The 15,030-nt window shown below is 54.0% G+C and overlaps 5 protein-coding genes across 5 annotated transcripts; 2 read left to right on the forward strand and 3 right to left on the reverse strand.

The window, feature by feature from the left end:
• Positions 1-303: 303 nt before the first annotated feature.
• B0T23DRAFT_390527 (uncharacterized protein) lies at positions 304-2,215 on the reverse strand. Its single transcript, XM_062837881.1, has one exon. It carries the CDS (start codon positions 1,969-1,971, stop codon positions 367-369), a length of 1,605 nt encoding a protein of 534 aa, XP_062688428.1. The 5' UTR covers positions 1,972-2,215; the 3' UTR covers positions 304-366.
• Positions 2,216-2,742: 527 nt separating this feature from the next.
• B0T23DRAFT_49600 (uncharacterized protein) lies at positions 2,743-5,517 on the forward strand. The gene is made up of 2 exons (XM_062841363.1): positions 2,743-2,775; positions 2,973-5,517. Exon 2 carries the CDS (start codon positions 3,117-3,119, stop codon positions 5,346-5,348), a length of 2,232 nt encoding a protein of 743 aa, XP_062688429.1. The 5' UTR covers positions 2,743-2,775; positions 2,973-3,116; the 3' UTR covers positions 5,349-5,517.
• A 518-nt stretch (positions 5,518-6,035) lies between these two features.
• Positions 6,036-9,134, forward strand: B0T23DRAFT_49573 (uncharacterized protein). The gene has a single exon (XM_062841362.1). The coding sequence runs from the start codon at positions 6,163-6,165 to the stop codon at positions 9,010-9,012; it is 2,850 nt and encodes a 949-aa protein (XP_062688430.1). The 5' UTR covers positions 6,036-6,162; the 3' UTR covers positions 9,013-9,134.
• B0T23DRAFT_390530 (uncharacterized protein) lies at positions 9,107-10,575 on the reverse strand. Its single transcript, XM_062837882.1, has one exon. It carries the CDS (start codon positions 10,187-10,189, stop codon positions 9,257-9,259), a length of 933 nt encoding a protein of 310 aa, XP_062688431.1. The 5' UTR covers positions 10,190-10,575; the 3' UTR covers positions 9,107-9,256.
• Positions 10,576-11,217: 642 nt separating this feature from the next.
• B0T23DRAFT_390532 (uncharacterized protein) lies at positions 11,218-12,414 on the reverse strand. Its single transcript, XM_062837883.1, has 2 exons — positions 11,715-12,414; positions 11,218-11,660 (listed from the first exon to the last, which is right to left on the reverse strand). Exons 1-2 carry the CDS (start codon positions 12,325-12,327, stop codon positions 11,602-11,604), a joined length of 672 nt encoding a protein of 223 aa, XP_062688432.1. The 5' UTR covers positions 12,328-12,414; the 3' UTR covers positions 11,218-11,601.
• Positions 12,415-15,030: the final 2,616 nt, after the last annotated feature.

Here is a 15,030-nt window from a genome sequence, read left to right on the forward strand (position 1 = left end):
CAACGTGTGGAAAGGATATGGTCGGGCATCTGCAAGATCTAGCCACGCGTTTACTACTACATAAAACACATAATCACCGCATCATAGGCATCAAAGACTTCATGGTAGCATGAAACGTCGATTAATCATCACTAGGCAGTCATCTTTGAAGGCCTCATTCGCAGCCAACCACCCCTGAGGAACCTATTACAATACTATATTCATGGAAAAGAGAATTCGAGATCGATCCCGCCAGGGCATCTTCTCCGACCACGAAGAGAAAGTGACCCTCCACCCTACCCATCCCATCCCACCCCGAACCACCCCACCACCAGGGCACCCCCTCCCCAGCTGGCCGGAAAGGCTACACCCAGACATCACACCTCCTTAAAAGTTCCTTTGCCTAAAAATAACCTTTCCGTAATCCAACTGGGTGCGCATAACCCTCAGGCACTCGCCACCCTTCCCCTCCTCTCCCTTGCGGCCCTCGCACTCGTGGTCCACCAAAATCACCGAGCCGCGCCAACCATTCTTCACCAGGCCATCGATACAGTACCACTGCGAAATGGTGCCCTCCTTCAAAAAGGAGCCAAAGTTCTCCCAAGCCTGAGCGTGGACGGCGATGGTGACCACGCGGAGGAAGAGCGTCTCGAGACGCAGACCGCCGGTGACTTGCGGCTTAATGAGGCGCAGGCGACGCTTGATTTCATCGGAGAGAAGAGCGGGAGAGATGAGGCGTTCCCACAGGTCGGGCTGGATCAGGCTCTCGACGGAGGGGCGGGCGCTGGCGACGGCGGTGGTGGTGGTGGTGGTCTCTGAGCCGGAGAGGGTCAGCTGGGCCAGAAGTTCGCCGGTCTCGGTGAGGCTGCGCTTGGATCTGGTGGATTTGAGGGTCGGGCAGGGAGTATCCGGGACGACGGGTTGCACGGGTGCGGCCGAGGAGGGAGCGAGGGCTTCCTGCTCGAACTTGGCGAGGCGAAGTTCGAGAAGCTTCTTGGAGCCGGCGAGGACGTCGCGCTCATACTCGAGGTCTCTAATAGTCTTTTGCAGCTCGGTGATCTTGTACTCCATCATGTTGCTCTTGGGGCTCTTGCTGGTCTTGTCAACTTTGGATACATCGTTAGTGGTGACGGCATTTGAGACTTTGCCGGGGCTCGCGCTGTTGCTGCTGATGTGGTGAGCAATGAAGGCGATCTTCTGCTCGAATCTAGCGAACCCGTCAACGAGGAACTTGTACTGCGCGTCGCGGAAGTTGGTGGCGTTTTGGACACTGCGAATTGCGTGTGAGCTCAGCTTGGTGTAAAGCGCCTTGAGGCCCTTGCTCTCGGCGTCTTTGCCCTCCAGGAATTGATGCATCTCCTTGATCCTCTGCTCAAGACGGTCATGCTGGTCCTTGAACAGCAGTCGCTCACGCTTCATGTCGTCTGCGGCGAGCTTGAGTTCCTCCATGGTCAGTACGGCCGCCTCTTTTGACTGGATCAATGTGTCCTTTACTTCCTTTGACTGGGTGAGCACCTCCTCATTGCATTGATCCAACCCATTGACAGTGTACTCCAAGTTGTAGATCTGATCAGCCATGGCGCCTGAAGAATTCATGATGGCCTTGTTGGCATTTTCTGCCATTTCTTTTGAAGTTAGCATCAACTGCTCCTTGATATGCTCCGCAATTTCCTTCGAGTCCAGCTCCAGCTGGTCCTTGAATTTCTTCTGCGACTGCTCCAACTGGTTGGTCGCCTGTTGAATTTGCAGCTTGGTCGCTTGATTCAAGCTGGCAGCCTCCTGTGCGCTTGCGACGAGGTTGAGGAACTGCCCTCTGACATTTTCAAGATAGACCAACGCAACTGTGAAAGCTTCATCAGCTTGAGAAGTTTCCGGGACGTTGTTGGTAACGCGAGAGATAATCTCTGCCAGTGCGTCCGTGGTGTTGACAAGGTTCGCGATGCTCTGCACCAGCGCATCCATTGGCTCCCCAGTAGCTTGCGGGGTCGACATGACTCCGTTGCGTTGTCTTGCCTTTTCTGCAGCTGTGGATGATGATGAGGTGAAGAAAGTGGAGTCGTCAAAAGAGAGACGTTATGTCGTTCACCCAAACTTGGATGAAGTTGCGGAGAAAATGAAGGAGAGCTGGGTGACCAAACCGTGGATTGCGTGGACTTCTTGTAAGAAAGCGAAAGTGGTTTGGACTTGAAGTTGCAGTGTGAAAAGGTGGAAGGCTGAGAGCGAGTGAAAGTTGAGTGACGGATGAGGAGGAGGAGGCAGTGTGGAGTGTGTGCGCGCCGAGTTGCCGTGGTGAAATGTCTGCTACAGTAAAAGGTCCTTCATCAGCTGTACAAAGGTTAATTCTTTGTCCGTGGAGCTGGCGACAGCGGTCGGTCACTCCCCGGCCTCCACAGGTGGCCCCCGCTTACACCACACGGTCCACTTTCAACGTCAACTGAACTTACTTCCTTTGTCTTTCCCCTAAAAAAAAATATTCGCGTCATTCTCGTCCACCACGAAACATCGCGAGAACACCGGACAATTCCCTCCTGTGGAGTCTATCCACAAGCTCTTGGCTGCAGTTCTGTTGTTTCAGCTTTTTTTGAAAGCTTTCGAGATACAAAAATATCACGGCTGCGATACGAGCGAGCGAGGATCCATCAAGATGAGCTGATTCGACTGATTCGACATGGACTTGTCCCGGTTGACAACTCTCTGCCTGAAATGACTGGCCAAGACAGATTTCGAATCCCCTGTCGATTGGTACAGCCACCCGCCACGTATCGCAGCGATGGAGCGGTTGCATAGGCCCAACAAGTTATCTGCCCCCATCCTTGTGCATGTCTGCAGGGTCTGGACGTTTTACTTGTGGGCTTCAACGAAGTCGGTTCTATGGACAACGGCTGGTTTAGTCTGTCTGGGATTTCCTGCTCGCGTGTGTCTATGACCCCTCGTTGCCATCTTCTTCTTTTTCTCTCTCTCAGCCCATCTGTGCTTGACTGACGAGGACAAAGGTCAAAAGCGCCTGGACGGTGTAACTTGAGACGACTACCCCTTGCGAGCCCCATCCTTTCCAGTCTTCTGTCTTCACCCAGACACACCACCAAGGCCACTACCCAATGCTCTCTGAAGCAACATAAAAACACCCACACGCCTCCATGTTTGGACTGGAATCTTCAGGCTCAGCGGCTGAGCCTTCGCGTCCTGGTTCGCTGTTCCGCACTCGCACACAGCGCTCCAACCGCTCACATCAGTCTATCTTCAAGGAGGAGTTCAACTCGGACCTCTCGCTACCACTCCCACATCACCACGGCCATCATCGCCAGGTTCCTTACCACCATCACAACGATAGCAGTCACAGCAGCTACAAACCAGTCGCGGCCCCCAACCCCTACCGCCCGTCCACGGATACTGGCGGTAGCACCCTGTATTACGACCGAGAGCGAGAACGGCCTGGAGATCCGGAGCAGGAGACAATGGCTACCCCGACACCCAGAGAGGTTCATCGCCTTGCCTCACATCACAATTTCATTTTCGACACGAGCTCGAAACCACGGCGACTTGGGTGGTGGGCCTTTGTAGGAAGACACCTCTCTCTTCCAGCAGTATTCCTTGCAGGTATCGTCTTTGTCGTTGCCGCCATTGTCTTTGCCACTCTCACGAGCAAACGACCGCTTCAGTGCCCAGACTGGGCAGAAGATTGTCGCACAATCGACCCATGGACAGCCGAACACCTGCCAACTGTTCAGGGTATCGTCACTCTCGTGTACATTATCGGACTGGGGGCACTTGCCTACGTGGCCCTCGCGCTATGCGAGGCCGCGGTATGGCCGCTGTTGGTCAAGCAGACCATGCCAATGAGGGGTCTGGAGGCATACTTGGCGACCACGCGGGGGTCTATCTTGGCTGCTCCGAGAGCCTTGATGGAAGTCAAGACGGTTGCCATGGGACTCATGCTCGTTTTCGCGGTAGCAGCCATTCTAACACCGCTCGCTGGAATACCGTTGGTTGGCCAGGCGTATACATTGATGTCGAAGGAGGTAGAGCTCAAGAGCAACTACACGCCTGGCGGTGGGTTCGCAGAATCATTCATGCAAACCGAAGCACCGAGTTTTGCCAACATGGGCGTCCTGACAACGTACAACGCGTGGGCCTTGGACCCAGCCTCGGAACCTCTGCCAGCATACCGGGATTGGTATGTTGACCGGGGGGTTCTCAGCACCAAGGGACACTTTTCTGCTCGGGCCGTCAAACTGCAAACAACTGTGTTGTGTCGCCCACGCTCTGTTGAGCAGCTTGTCCAATACTGGCAGCCGTCGAACGCCTTCCTTACCAACTGGACTCGCGCGAGCACCAGCTCTCTAAGAGGCGAGAAACGCACCCCATCAGAGATCTACGTGCGCCCGCAACCTCAGTTGACTCTTTGGGCCGACAATTATACCTTTGAGGCGTCCCACCGAACCAAAGCGACCCTTGTCTTTGCCGCGCTCAACGGAACCATTGAAGGCGGCAAGCAGTCCTCCATTGCGCTTGGTACCATGCACAACGTCTCGGCGATAGGTTGCGATGTCACTGTTTCGGCTATCGACGACATTATCACCGTTGGCAACCCGTTGATTCACTCGAACAACACCGCTCTCCCGACCCTCTCGTCCCTCGATACCCTTCAAACCAACACCTCCCGCCCCTCAACCGCTCTCAACGAACTTCTCCTCTGGTTTGCTGTTGCCCCCATCCTCTCCTCTCCTAGCGTATCAGGCTCCCAGCCAATGTTCTTCAACTCCACCTCCACCAATCGCGCCGTAGCCTACACCGGCCAAACTCCCCAGCGTAATAACTGGACTATCGACGGTATCGAGTCATTCATCCACCTTTCCATCGGTGCTCTTTTACAGTCCACCACTGCGTCTGAAAACCAATCCACCGAAAACACCGCACTTCTTATCTCCACTTATCCCCTCCAGTTCCTCTCCCGATCGCGCTCCCTCCTCTTACTTCTCCTGCCTCTCCTTTTGGTTACTCTTATTGTGTGTCTCTCGTTCTATCTGAGCCACGCCCACTCACGCGAGTCCATCCCCGTCCTCCGTCTCGCCGGGCCCTGCGAGCTGCTCAAGAGTTCTCAAACACCCTGGCTGCGTGAGCAAGCCGGAGCGGATGCAGCAAAGACATACCTGCCTAGCGACTTGGGTGCGGTTACTGTCAAGTTTGGGGTAGTCGGAAAGGAAGGGGCCGAAATGGTTGGACTGGGCGATGGCAATGGAGGAAATGTCGGTGCGTTTGTAAGGGAGGACCCTCGGAAAGTACAGCCCCTTGACAAGGGGAAGGAGAGTGTTGACGGTCAGAAGAGAGGGAGTTCGGGGGAAACCATGGAGATGGGTGTTATTGCTTAAGGATTGACGGGGTAAACGGGGACATACGGATCGAACATTCGAGACGAAAAGGGAGGCACTTTTCCCAGAATGATGATTTAACGACGGTATGACTTATGACCTAAAACTTTCACTACTATCTGGCTGCATATTTGGATACGATCAAAAGATTGATAGGACCTTGAGCTCCGGGAAGATGCCACTCGACTGCGATAATGCCATTTGGTTGCTGGATCAACCGCATTTCAGAGAGACAGATACCAAGGCGCCAGAGAGAGGCGGTAATTTAGCATACAAGCTGATGACATTATCTTGTGTTGTTCTTGTTTCCCAACTGCATTCCTTCCTCAACTTGCCCCTTAGCGAAAGAAAATGCGTTGATCAATGATCGCGGCGGACGTTGAAGGTCTCGGAACACTTACCGCATTTGGCACGTATCGCCAAGCTGCGTATGACACGCCATTGCGAGTCTCTTGTCGCGAGCTTTCCGTGGCTTCTGTCACTGAAGACATCGCCCGTTCCACTCCCCGCACTATCGATTTCGTGGCGCAAGCAGTGTAACGACCATCAACAAGAACCATTGGCTCCGGGAAAGCGGCTGAGCTCCGATTGTGTTTCAATATGCCTTACCCAGCACTTCAATGGGTGTCAAAGCCCCATTTCGCTGCAGCCGAGAGCCGAAGAGATGGCCATCTTGCTCGGCTTGGGTCTATAAAGATGAGCATCCTTTTCATTACTTCGCAACAATCCTTGAAATGGCAAAGCCAGAACAGATCCCACCCGTCTGGCCATTAGGTAACCACCTTCGTGTTTCCCTCTCTCATATACATCTATCATGGACAGCGAGAAGCGTGATCGACTTCACCAGGAGATATGCCGGGTTGTCGAATCCATCAAAGACGAAGACCTATTCATCCTCGCCCGCATAGCTCTCTGCTGGCTCTGCGTCTCCGCGCGCCCCATCCAGTCCCAAGAGCTCTGGCTTGCCCTCCTGATACAGCAAACACACTCAACCAGAGGCAGCGACCAGCTTGATGTATTCATCAACAAGGGCGTGTCTTTCGACGAGGAGACCGCCATTGCTTCCCTCACCGGCCTGCTCAGAGGCTTGGTATCTTTTCACCCGGACACTCGCAACCCGTGCCGCAACAATGTCACCCTGAGCGACCCCGAACTGGCTACGGTCGTGTTTGAGCTAAGAAGTTCAGACCTACCTGCACCCGTGCAGCGACTGGGTTTTAATGTCCAGCAGGCAAACATGATTGTTACTGGGCAATGCGCCGTCATCATCAGCAGGACCGTTCTACGGTTGGGCCATGTGTACGACCAAAATTCCCCCACGTCCTCGCTGGTGCTCTACGCTTGGACACACTGGACCAGACACTGGAGTGTGGCCAGGTGGAACCTGTCTGATCCTGACGAAGGTGCCGTGGCTGAGATGATGATGATTGGTGTTATCACCGATGCCTTGGTCTTCCTACTGGTGCTCAACGACTTCTTGACAGGCCCTATTTCCATACCCGCAACTGAAGATCGGGTCTGGTGTACGGGACTTGTCAAACAGGCCCAGGACGCGCTGGAGAGGCCCATTTATCTGCTATCCGTCTTGGCAACGGGAAGCTCTTCCACTTGGTGTATCCGCTTGCATCAAGCCCGGCAGGGATTTGAAGGGCGCCCCAACGAATACGTGCCGATGAAGTTAGGAGCTCCCCCGAGCACACTCACCAAGGTACAAACAGTATGGATCGACCATGTGCCCAGAAAACTACGTCAGTTCTACGACGATGCCAACGGTTTGACAGCGACACTCGTCTACATCTTCGCCGACCTAGCTCGTGACCTGCGCTCGCTCGCAGTGATTATCGCTCAGAAGCCCATCTACGAGGAGCTCCTGAAGGAGTATGACAGCTGGCTACCACTCGACATTCTCTTGAATGTTGCCAACTTGATGGAAGGCATAGCCAGCTACCCCTTTATGTCCGAGTTACCCAACGGTAACACCCATAACCCCTTAATCATCAAGGAACCGAGCGACCCCGACTATGACACGGCCTTGCTGGTTCTTAGTCGACTAACAAAGGAGGGGTCCCGCGCCAGCAAGCCCAAGACCCAGAACTCATCGGTGGACTATCAACTGGCAACGAATGCAGCCCAATCGCATACTCTCAGCATCTCCCCTTATCGGCTACGTGCTGCTGCCTTCGTGGAGAAGGCCAAAAATCTTTGTCAGCGCTCCAATACTCCAGCAACAACGTACACCATCAACGATATACGCTTCCTCTCCCAACGTACCTCCTCCTTTGCCACTTTCCCCCAGCTCCAAGGAAGAGGGGGAGCGGGATCTATGCTCACACGCTTCATACCCTCCCGCCTCTCTCGCCTCTTCCGCGGACCTGCCACCACCACCACCACCACCACCACCTCCTCTTCCTCCTCCTCCCAGTCTCAACCCTCTTCTACCAATGCCAACACCGGCACCAATTCAGACACCACAATCACCGACAACAGCGGCCTCCCCACGTTCCTTGACAACTTTGCTGCCGGCGCATTCACCGGCGGCGCCTACGACCGGTGGCCACTCCTCAAGGCCGCTCTGCTCTCCTCCGGCTACGTCTCCGCCTTTATTTACCTCTTCATTGCCATCTTCTTGAATCACATTCGCACCATTCTCTGTCCTTGGCTAGGCAACTGGATGTGGTACACACCCATGGAGGACCTACGCCTGGCGTTGGGGAGTCCGGCCTTCTTTCTCGAGTACGCGCTAGGATTCAGTTGGTGGTGGTACGCCTTCTCGTTTGTGCAGAAGCTGGTGTGGGATGTGGCTGGGGGGATGGCGATTGCTACGCTGACTGTTGATGGAGTTACCGATCCTTCTGACACTTCCCAAGCCATTGGGGGGACGATGTCGACGCTCCATTTGGTATCTGACGATGACTCGGACTCGGCGGCGGAAGAAGAGAACAACAAAATGAAAAGAAGGAACGAGCAAAAGTGGAGGACAAGAAAACTCGAGGCAGTTAAAGTCGGCTATTTAGTCTGGGCCCTCGCCACCCTCGAACACATGTTCGCTCGCTCCCTCAACACCGTCACGTTTCTCATTGCCTGGTACAAACTCGCCTTTCGGGGTGGCGACACCGAGCACCTGGCTATGGTTTCGATAGCTATTAAAAACTGGACGCGCATGCCGCTGCATGTGTCACAGGTGTACTGGTACACCATGAACGCGCTGTGGCCGATTGTGCTGAGTGCGGTAGTGCTGGCGGTCGGGGGACAGCCGGGGATGTTGATTATCCTTGGTACCATTGTGGGAGGGGTAGTGGCGGTGATCAGGTATAGGAGTACCGTGTTCATTGCGTTGGAGGTGAGCGGTGCTTTTGTCGTCATGGGGTTTTTGGTTGTTTCGGCGGTCTTGTTGGCGGTGGAGTTTGTGGAGGATCCGTTGGGATTGAAGGTGAGCACGGCGATGGCGAGGAAGAGAGGCGTTAGGGCGAGAGCGGTGTTGAGCGAGAGGGCGAAGGGTAGGACGAAGTTACTGGCGAGGGAGGTGGCGCTTTCGCTTTGGGAGGACTCACAGCAGGAACAACAACGGGATGGCAACGAGCAGGTGCCGCCGGGTGAATCAGAAGCTGAGCGAAGCAGTGCTGCCGCGGATACTGAGAATGGGCGCCATGAAAAGACTGAGTAGGTAGGTGTAAGCAGGGAGGCAGGGAACAATAGGTGAGGCATGAACCATCATGTAGTATACCTACATCATTAAGACATTACAGATCAAGCTACCTATATTTTTCCAAGTCTTGCTAGCCCTAATTCTTTTCCCTAGCCGTCGCTGTTATGAGGGGGCGTGAAAGATCTCCTCAAATAGGTGCGCGCAGCTTCTCAATTGTGTACTTCCTCTTCCCAACATCACAGACCCTCCCTCCTCCCTAGACCTAGAGCGCCGCAACAGCAGCGACAAGCCCAGCCAACGCCGCAGCCGCGGCAAAGGTTTGCTTGGGAGCGCCCACATTCCCCGAAACTGTAGTCGACGAGGCACCAGCGCTGCCACTCCCACTGGCACCAGTCACTCCCGCCCCCGCAGGAGTCGTCGTCGTCGTCGTCGCCGCCGCCCCCGTGCCGGTCGTCTTTGGCGGGTACGCGCTCGTCAAGGAACAATCCTGGGTATTCGCCGCGCAGGCCAAGCTCACATAGACGCTCATATAATTATCATAGACACTCGTGCACTCCTCATAGTCCTTATGTGGCATCATAAGACTGAACAATACATCCTCGTAAACCGGCTTGCACGCGTTCGCCAGGCTCGTAACTTCGGCTTGATGAGCTGACAGATAACTGGCGCTCGCGGAACTGTAGGCCGAGTAGGTCGAAGCCAAGCTCGCCGGCGGGGTTAAGGGGCTGGTGTATGTCCCGCAGACGGCCGCGTAGCCGTGATTAGCGGAGGAGGCCGTCCAGCTGTCTGGGTCTCCGACGATGGCCGTCTCCAACCAGTCTTCGAGCTTGCCAGACGGCTCGGGGGCGGAGGTCATGAGGGAGTTGAAGGCTAAGGCGCAGGAGGTGTAGAGAGGCTTGAGGGTGGGAGAGAGTTCGGTGGGGAAGTCGTCGTCTTCATGGTCGGATTCGACGTCGATGTCGTCGACCGAGGGAACCTGGTCGTCATCACGCTTCTTAAGCTTTTTGGCGTCGACATATTTGGGACGCGGTTCGGCGCGGAAGGTACCGTGATTCTGGCGAGCCTGGATAGAAGGGGGCTGGGTGACCTCAGGTCCGACCGCTGCGACGGCGTGGTGAACGAGGGGGGCAGGAGCAGCAAGCGCGGATACGGTAGTGGTTACCGCCGTGAGGGTGGTGAAGGTTCGGAGATGCATTGTTGGTGTTGGTGCAGTCTTTTCGGGTTAAGGGGTGGGCGGTGATGATGGTGTGTGTTGTGGAAAGAAACTGCTTTTTATTCTTCTCCCTTGGGGTCCGTCATGTCATTTCCGTCCACCACTGGGTCCAGCCTGCTTGGGATAAGTTGGTACCGAGAGGTACTTGCTAGTAATTGGTGTGGTCAATCACACTCTCATGGTGTCGTCCTCGCCCGAGATTGCGGTGTCACCTTTTTGGGGTCTTGGCCTGATGTATAAGCCCCGAAACTAAGCAAAGACTTGGACAGGGGTTAACTCAATGGGCGTCAGCCGGCTGGTTTTAACTGGCCCGGGCCTCTCAGGACAATCAACCTGGCGCGCCACAGGGGCACGCTCGTTGTTGTTACCTAGTTTCCTCTTCCCTCGACATTGATGCTACCTGATTCCCATTCCAGGCAGCAGGGAGGCTTTCCCGTCCTGTCATTCGTCTCCAGTTGTCAGATTCTCACCCGTCTCTGCTTTGCTTTTCTTTTAGCGGGAAACCACAGCGAGAACGGGATTTCGTATGGCGAGTTGTGTTGGTGATGGAGGTGCTAGTGTACACTAAGCAATGGAGACATGTGATGTAAAGGAGAGGTGCCCGACACTATTAATTATTAGCTAGGTCTACAGTACACAGTACCTAGTCACGGTGGGGAGTGCCTAAGCTAAAGAAACCAGGGGCACCTGGCAGTCCGCCGAATATGTAGCCGGCCGGGAGAGGTGACCAGGGAGCCCACCAAACTCCCAAGCAGCTGCCTGGCTTACCTACCCGAGATAGTTCCTTCCCTGACAGCCCTGGGTTCCTTCCTTTTAGTATGTCAGGGACGGTCGCGATAGCCTTGTTCCTGCTTCTTCAGTTTACCCGCTGCATCGAACATCATGATCCGTCCGTCAGGTGCCTCTAGGATCGGGAGGTACTCGTCGGTGCCTCTAGGCAGGTACATCGGCCATGCAGGTACCTTACATGCATACAGTGGGGTACATACGCAGTGCTCACTCGGTGCAAGTGGAAGCTGCACTGCACGCTAGATGGAGGTACTGTGGGTATGTACTACCGAAAGGTGGATACGGATCATCATATCACTCCTGTTCCCTGTGAATATTCGTTCCCTTAATCGATATCATAATCATTCCCAGCCCAATTCCAGTCACATCAATGTCTGCATTTGGTAGTAGCATAGAGGTAGGTATCTCGTGAATATCGTCACAGTATTATCATGTTAGAAGAATCCCTCCATCATCATCCATGTATCCAACGCATCAAGAAATCAACTGTCCAACGACGATAACGTGTTCGTCTCATTCATCCGTCCATTACCTAGTTTTATCGTATCATTCGTGTTTTCTTGTACCAAGGGTACCTATCATGTCAGGCTTCTTTGGCGATGCTCTTAGAGTGCCAAGACGCCAACGAGGCCGGTAAACGCAGCGACGGCGGCCAAGACGGGAGCTGGGAAGGATTCGGTATTAGTACATGGAGAACAAGGTGGACATGTTCACTCACCAGAGTTCAAACCAGCGCCGCTTTTGCCCTGCAGCCTGGCGACAATGGCCTTGCACTCGGCAGTATTCGTGGCAAAGGAGAGCTCGACCCAATCGCGGACCTTGGTAGGGCAGTTACCGGCCACGCTGCTCGCGCCCTTAGCCGCCTCGGTCAGCCACGCCTCAGCCTCGGACTCGTAGGACGAGAAGGCCGAGGTCAAGGACGTAGGGACGGCAGGGGTCGTCATATCCGACGTCTCGCAAGCTTTGCCGGCGTCGTTGAGACCCAGCGTCGTGGTGGACTCCTCCGGAACGGCTGTAAGAATCCAAGACGCCAGATCCGTGTCGGAGGGATAAGGGGCGGCGTTTTGAATCGACCTCAGCACCGAGCTGATGCTGTAAACGCAGCTGGTGAATTGGCTGCCCGAACCCGAAATTTCCACTGAAACCTCATAGGCCCGCTTGTCAACAACCTCTGCCTGCTGACCATGCGCCCGGATGGCACCCTGAACAGCCGAACCCTTGAAGATAGGGGCCGGGGTGATCAGAGCGCCGGGAGCCTCAGCTCGGGGCTGGGGAACAGCTGAAGCTGAAGCAGTGGCCGCAAGGGCAACGAGAAGAGTGTTGGAACGCATTGTGATGACCGGCTTGGTTGTTGTTTGGGTTGTGAGGTTGAGGAGTTGGAGTGGGTGAGGTGAGGTGACCAAGGTGCTGCTGAATGTTATACTCGACTACCTACGGCTGCTTGGGCGTGCAGCCCCTTTCTTATATGAACAAACATGACCCTTCGCTTCTTTGAGCTGAACCCGTTTCCGGTCACCATCCCGAGGCCGTAAAGGTGAAATATTGCGCCTGATGCATTAAACAGTGTAGTACCCCGCGCGAGACCCATGGCTGATAGTTAAATTCTAGGTCCCTTTTTGGACATGAACTGATAATGTGTTGGTACATACTTGGCATAAGGCTTCCCGCGCTAGATGGTGGACTGTGAATGGAGGCGCATGGGGTGCCAAGGCATCCAAGGCCCATAGAGCTGAGCCGAATACAGCCTTTGCTCCATCTTGTGTCACGCCAAAGCCACTATCCTAGGCAACAGACTGCCCAACAGAGCGCAGTGTCCGCCACTGCATCTGATGCCGTCTTCCGTAACGTCTTTCGCACACGGTGACGGCCAGCCGTTGCATTTTTCTGCAGGGACCTAGACTACTCCCAAAGAGGTCACCGAGAGGGCGGCGTGGGCAAAAGAGATAAGCCTTGTTTCTGTCGCCGGTGACTTGACTCGGGTTTCGGAACAACTGTAGAGAAGCGGGATGTTGGTCGGCTTTGGGTCTGGTGTACAGAAATGCTAGTGCTCTTTACCGATTATCGAACGGTTCAATGCAAGTGCGAGCGAGAAGGTCAAACTAGAAAAAAAGTTCGGGTGCGCAGGTACCGTATCAACGTAGTCAGCATTTCATCGTGATTACTAGGTACCTAACGAGATGGGCGATAGCTAGCCTCACACCAGGTAAACCTTTGGCGAGACCAACTTGTCCATGTGCCATTGAAGATGCGGTCACCGCTTCAACTCGAACCAACCGATTCTTGGTGGTGTAGATTTGGGAAGGGTTGAGTAAAGAATACGATTACATCATACAGCGTCAACATTGTTTGTCCCGGCGTCAGCGGCGTCTTCATTTTCCTACACAGTCTCCTACAGTACTGTGCAGGGCGAGATGTTGCTTCAAGTCCGAGGTCGTTTGCCAGTGTAAAGCCTGTAATATAGACTATGGTAGATCATGCCTTTCCCCCCAGGCCAAGACCGTCCAGATGCTCTCTGGAAGGAGCCACGAATCCTGCAAATCTGGGGTTCCTGAAGCCACAACAACCAGTCTTCGGTTGGGGATTTTGCAGCACAGCCCAAGGGTGTGCATGGTCGGGCAATGATCGACGCCAACACAAAGGCCCTTAGAGGTCTGACTGTCTGGATGAACTTGCACTACCTGGCTCCGTCCACCGGTACGTCGAACACGTGTGGTCAGGCTCGAGTCAGTGTACATGGATGAGTTCCTTTCCTATAAAGGGTGTGCACACCTCCTATCCTTGGCGTTGATTTGGGATCCCCGGCTTCATGCGAAAGGATTCAACTTCAGGAACCGCCAGGCCTAGTAATAGCACTAGTGAGACGATAATCTGATAGAGTACTTAGCCATCACGAAGAAAAGATGAGGTCCTTGTAGAGCAGAAATAAGATGTTGTCAGCATGTTATCAGATGTCGACAATCGCTGCTTTGTGAGCTCCCGAGTTCAATATACTCACCTGGCTATTGCTGTGCTGACTCGTCACAGTCAATCTCCCTCTGCATGCTCTTGATATGGAGATGAATCCAAATTGCTCTATTCGCTCAAGTGCCCGATGTCCTTCAAAACTTCATTGAAACCACTGATTATCCTCTATCCTGAACTGATATGAATAGTGGATGTCCACTAATACGAGCAACCAGGTGTATGCAACGTAGGTACCTTCTCCAAGCCGTTGTGACCACACGCTTCATCTTGACATATCCATCTTTCAAGACTTGGTCAGCATGGAGAAAACGAACCGGCAAAGTAAAGGGGGTCCTGTGTGACCTTAGCACTTCTACTTCGATAAACCCCACAACAACTTCGCTCCCCGAAACACTCGCGGATCCGCTGGGCATTTTCTGGATATCCTCATTGCAATCCTCTGTCGATGTCACAACCGCAGCACTTACCCAACACGTGGTATACATACCGGTCAACTGCCTCGCCAGGTGATAGCTTTTCAGTGCCGTATTCGAACAAGCGTATAGGAAGGTCAACAGATGGTAACACTAATGGTAGAGACGTCATGAAGATGTTCCGGTTGAAAATCAGGAGATTTGAGCAGTTTCCATCAGGCTGTAAGTGGTCCATCGTTGACATTCTTGGGGGTAAAAGGCAGTTTAGCGTGAATATCACTCAGCTCCAGGCCTGAAGACATGGCCGCAATCCCGAGGCGGGTGTTATATTTCGAAATCCGAAGGCGGATCAGGCATTCCAACGAGCGTCAGAGAAAAGCCAGACAGCCAACAATGTACCTCATCCTGGCCACCGGCCCTGTTGTTGCACTCGCACGGACAGTCCACGGCGTGCGTTGTGTTGGGACATGGCTACCTCTAGGTACGTCCGTGACTTGGAAGATGGACCCCTAAGCAGAGTTCTCTGCTGATGATGCAAACAAATATCCGATCATTGATGCCACTGATCATCCGTCTGGTCGCGAGCCACCTATATTGTATAGGAAAGAAGAGTTAAAGAGCCTGAGTGTACCTAGGGTAACTAGGTTGGCGTTGAAG

The sequence above is a fragment of the Neurospora hispaniola genome (assembly GCF_033458365.1).
Source record: "Neurospora hispaniola strain FGSC 10403 chromosome Unknown B0T23scaffold_10, whole genome shotgun sequence".
NCBI classification, from domain to species: Eukaryota; Fungi; Ascomycota; class Sordariomycetes; order Sordariales; family Sordariaceae; genus Neurospora; species Neurospora hispaniola.

Bases quoted from the DNA above. Each gene is read 5' to 3' on its own strand.
- B0T23DRAFT_390527 (XM_062837881.1), bottom strand. From the start codon at position 1,971: ATGTCGACCCCGCAAGCTACTGGGGAGCCAATGGATGCGCTGGTGCAG.
- B0T23DRAFT_49600 (XM_062841363.1), top strand. From the start codon at position 3,117: ATGTTTGGACTGGAATCTTCAGGCTCAGCGGCTGAGCCTTCGCGTCCT.
- B0T23DRAFT_49573 (XM_062841362.1), top strand. From the start codon at position 6,163: ATGGACAGCGAGAAGCGTGATCGACTTCACCAGGAGATATGCCGGGTT.
- B0T23DRAFT_390530 (XM_062837882.1), bottom strand. From the start codon at position 10,189: ATGCATCTCCGAACCTTCACCACCCTCACGGCGGTAACCACTACCGTA.
- B0T23DRAFT_390532 (XM_062837883.1), bottom strand. From the start codon at position 12,327: ATGCGTTCCAACACTCTTCTCGTTGCCCTTGCGGCCACTGCTTCAGCT. The intron at 11,661-11,714 runs GTGAGTGAACAT...AATCCTTCCCAG, and splicing joins CGGCGCTGGTTTGAACTCTG to CTCCCGTCTTGGCCGCCGTC.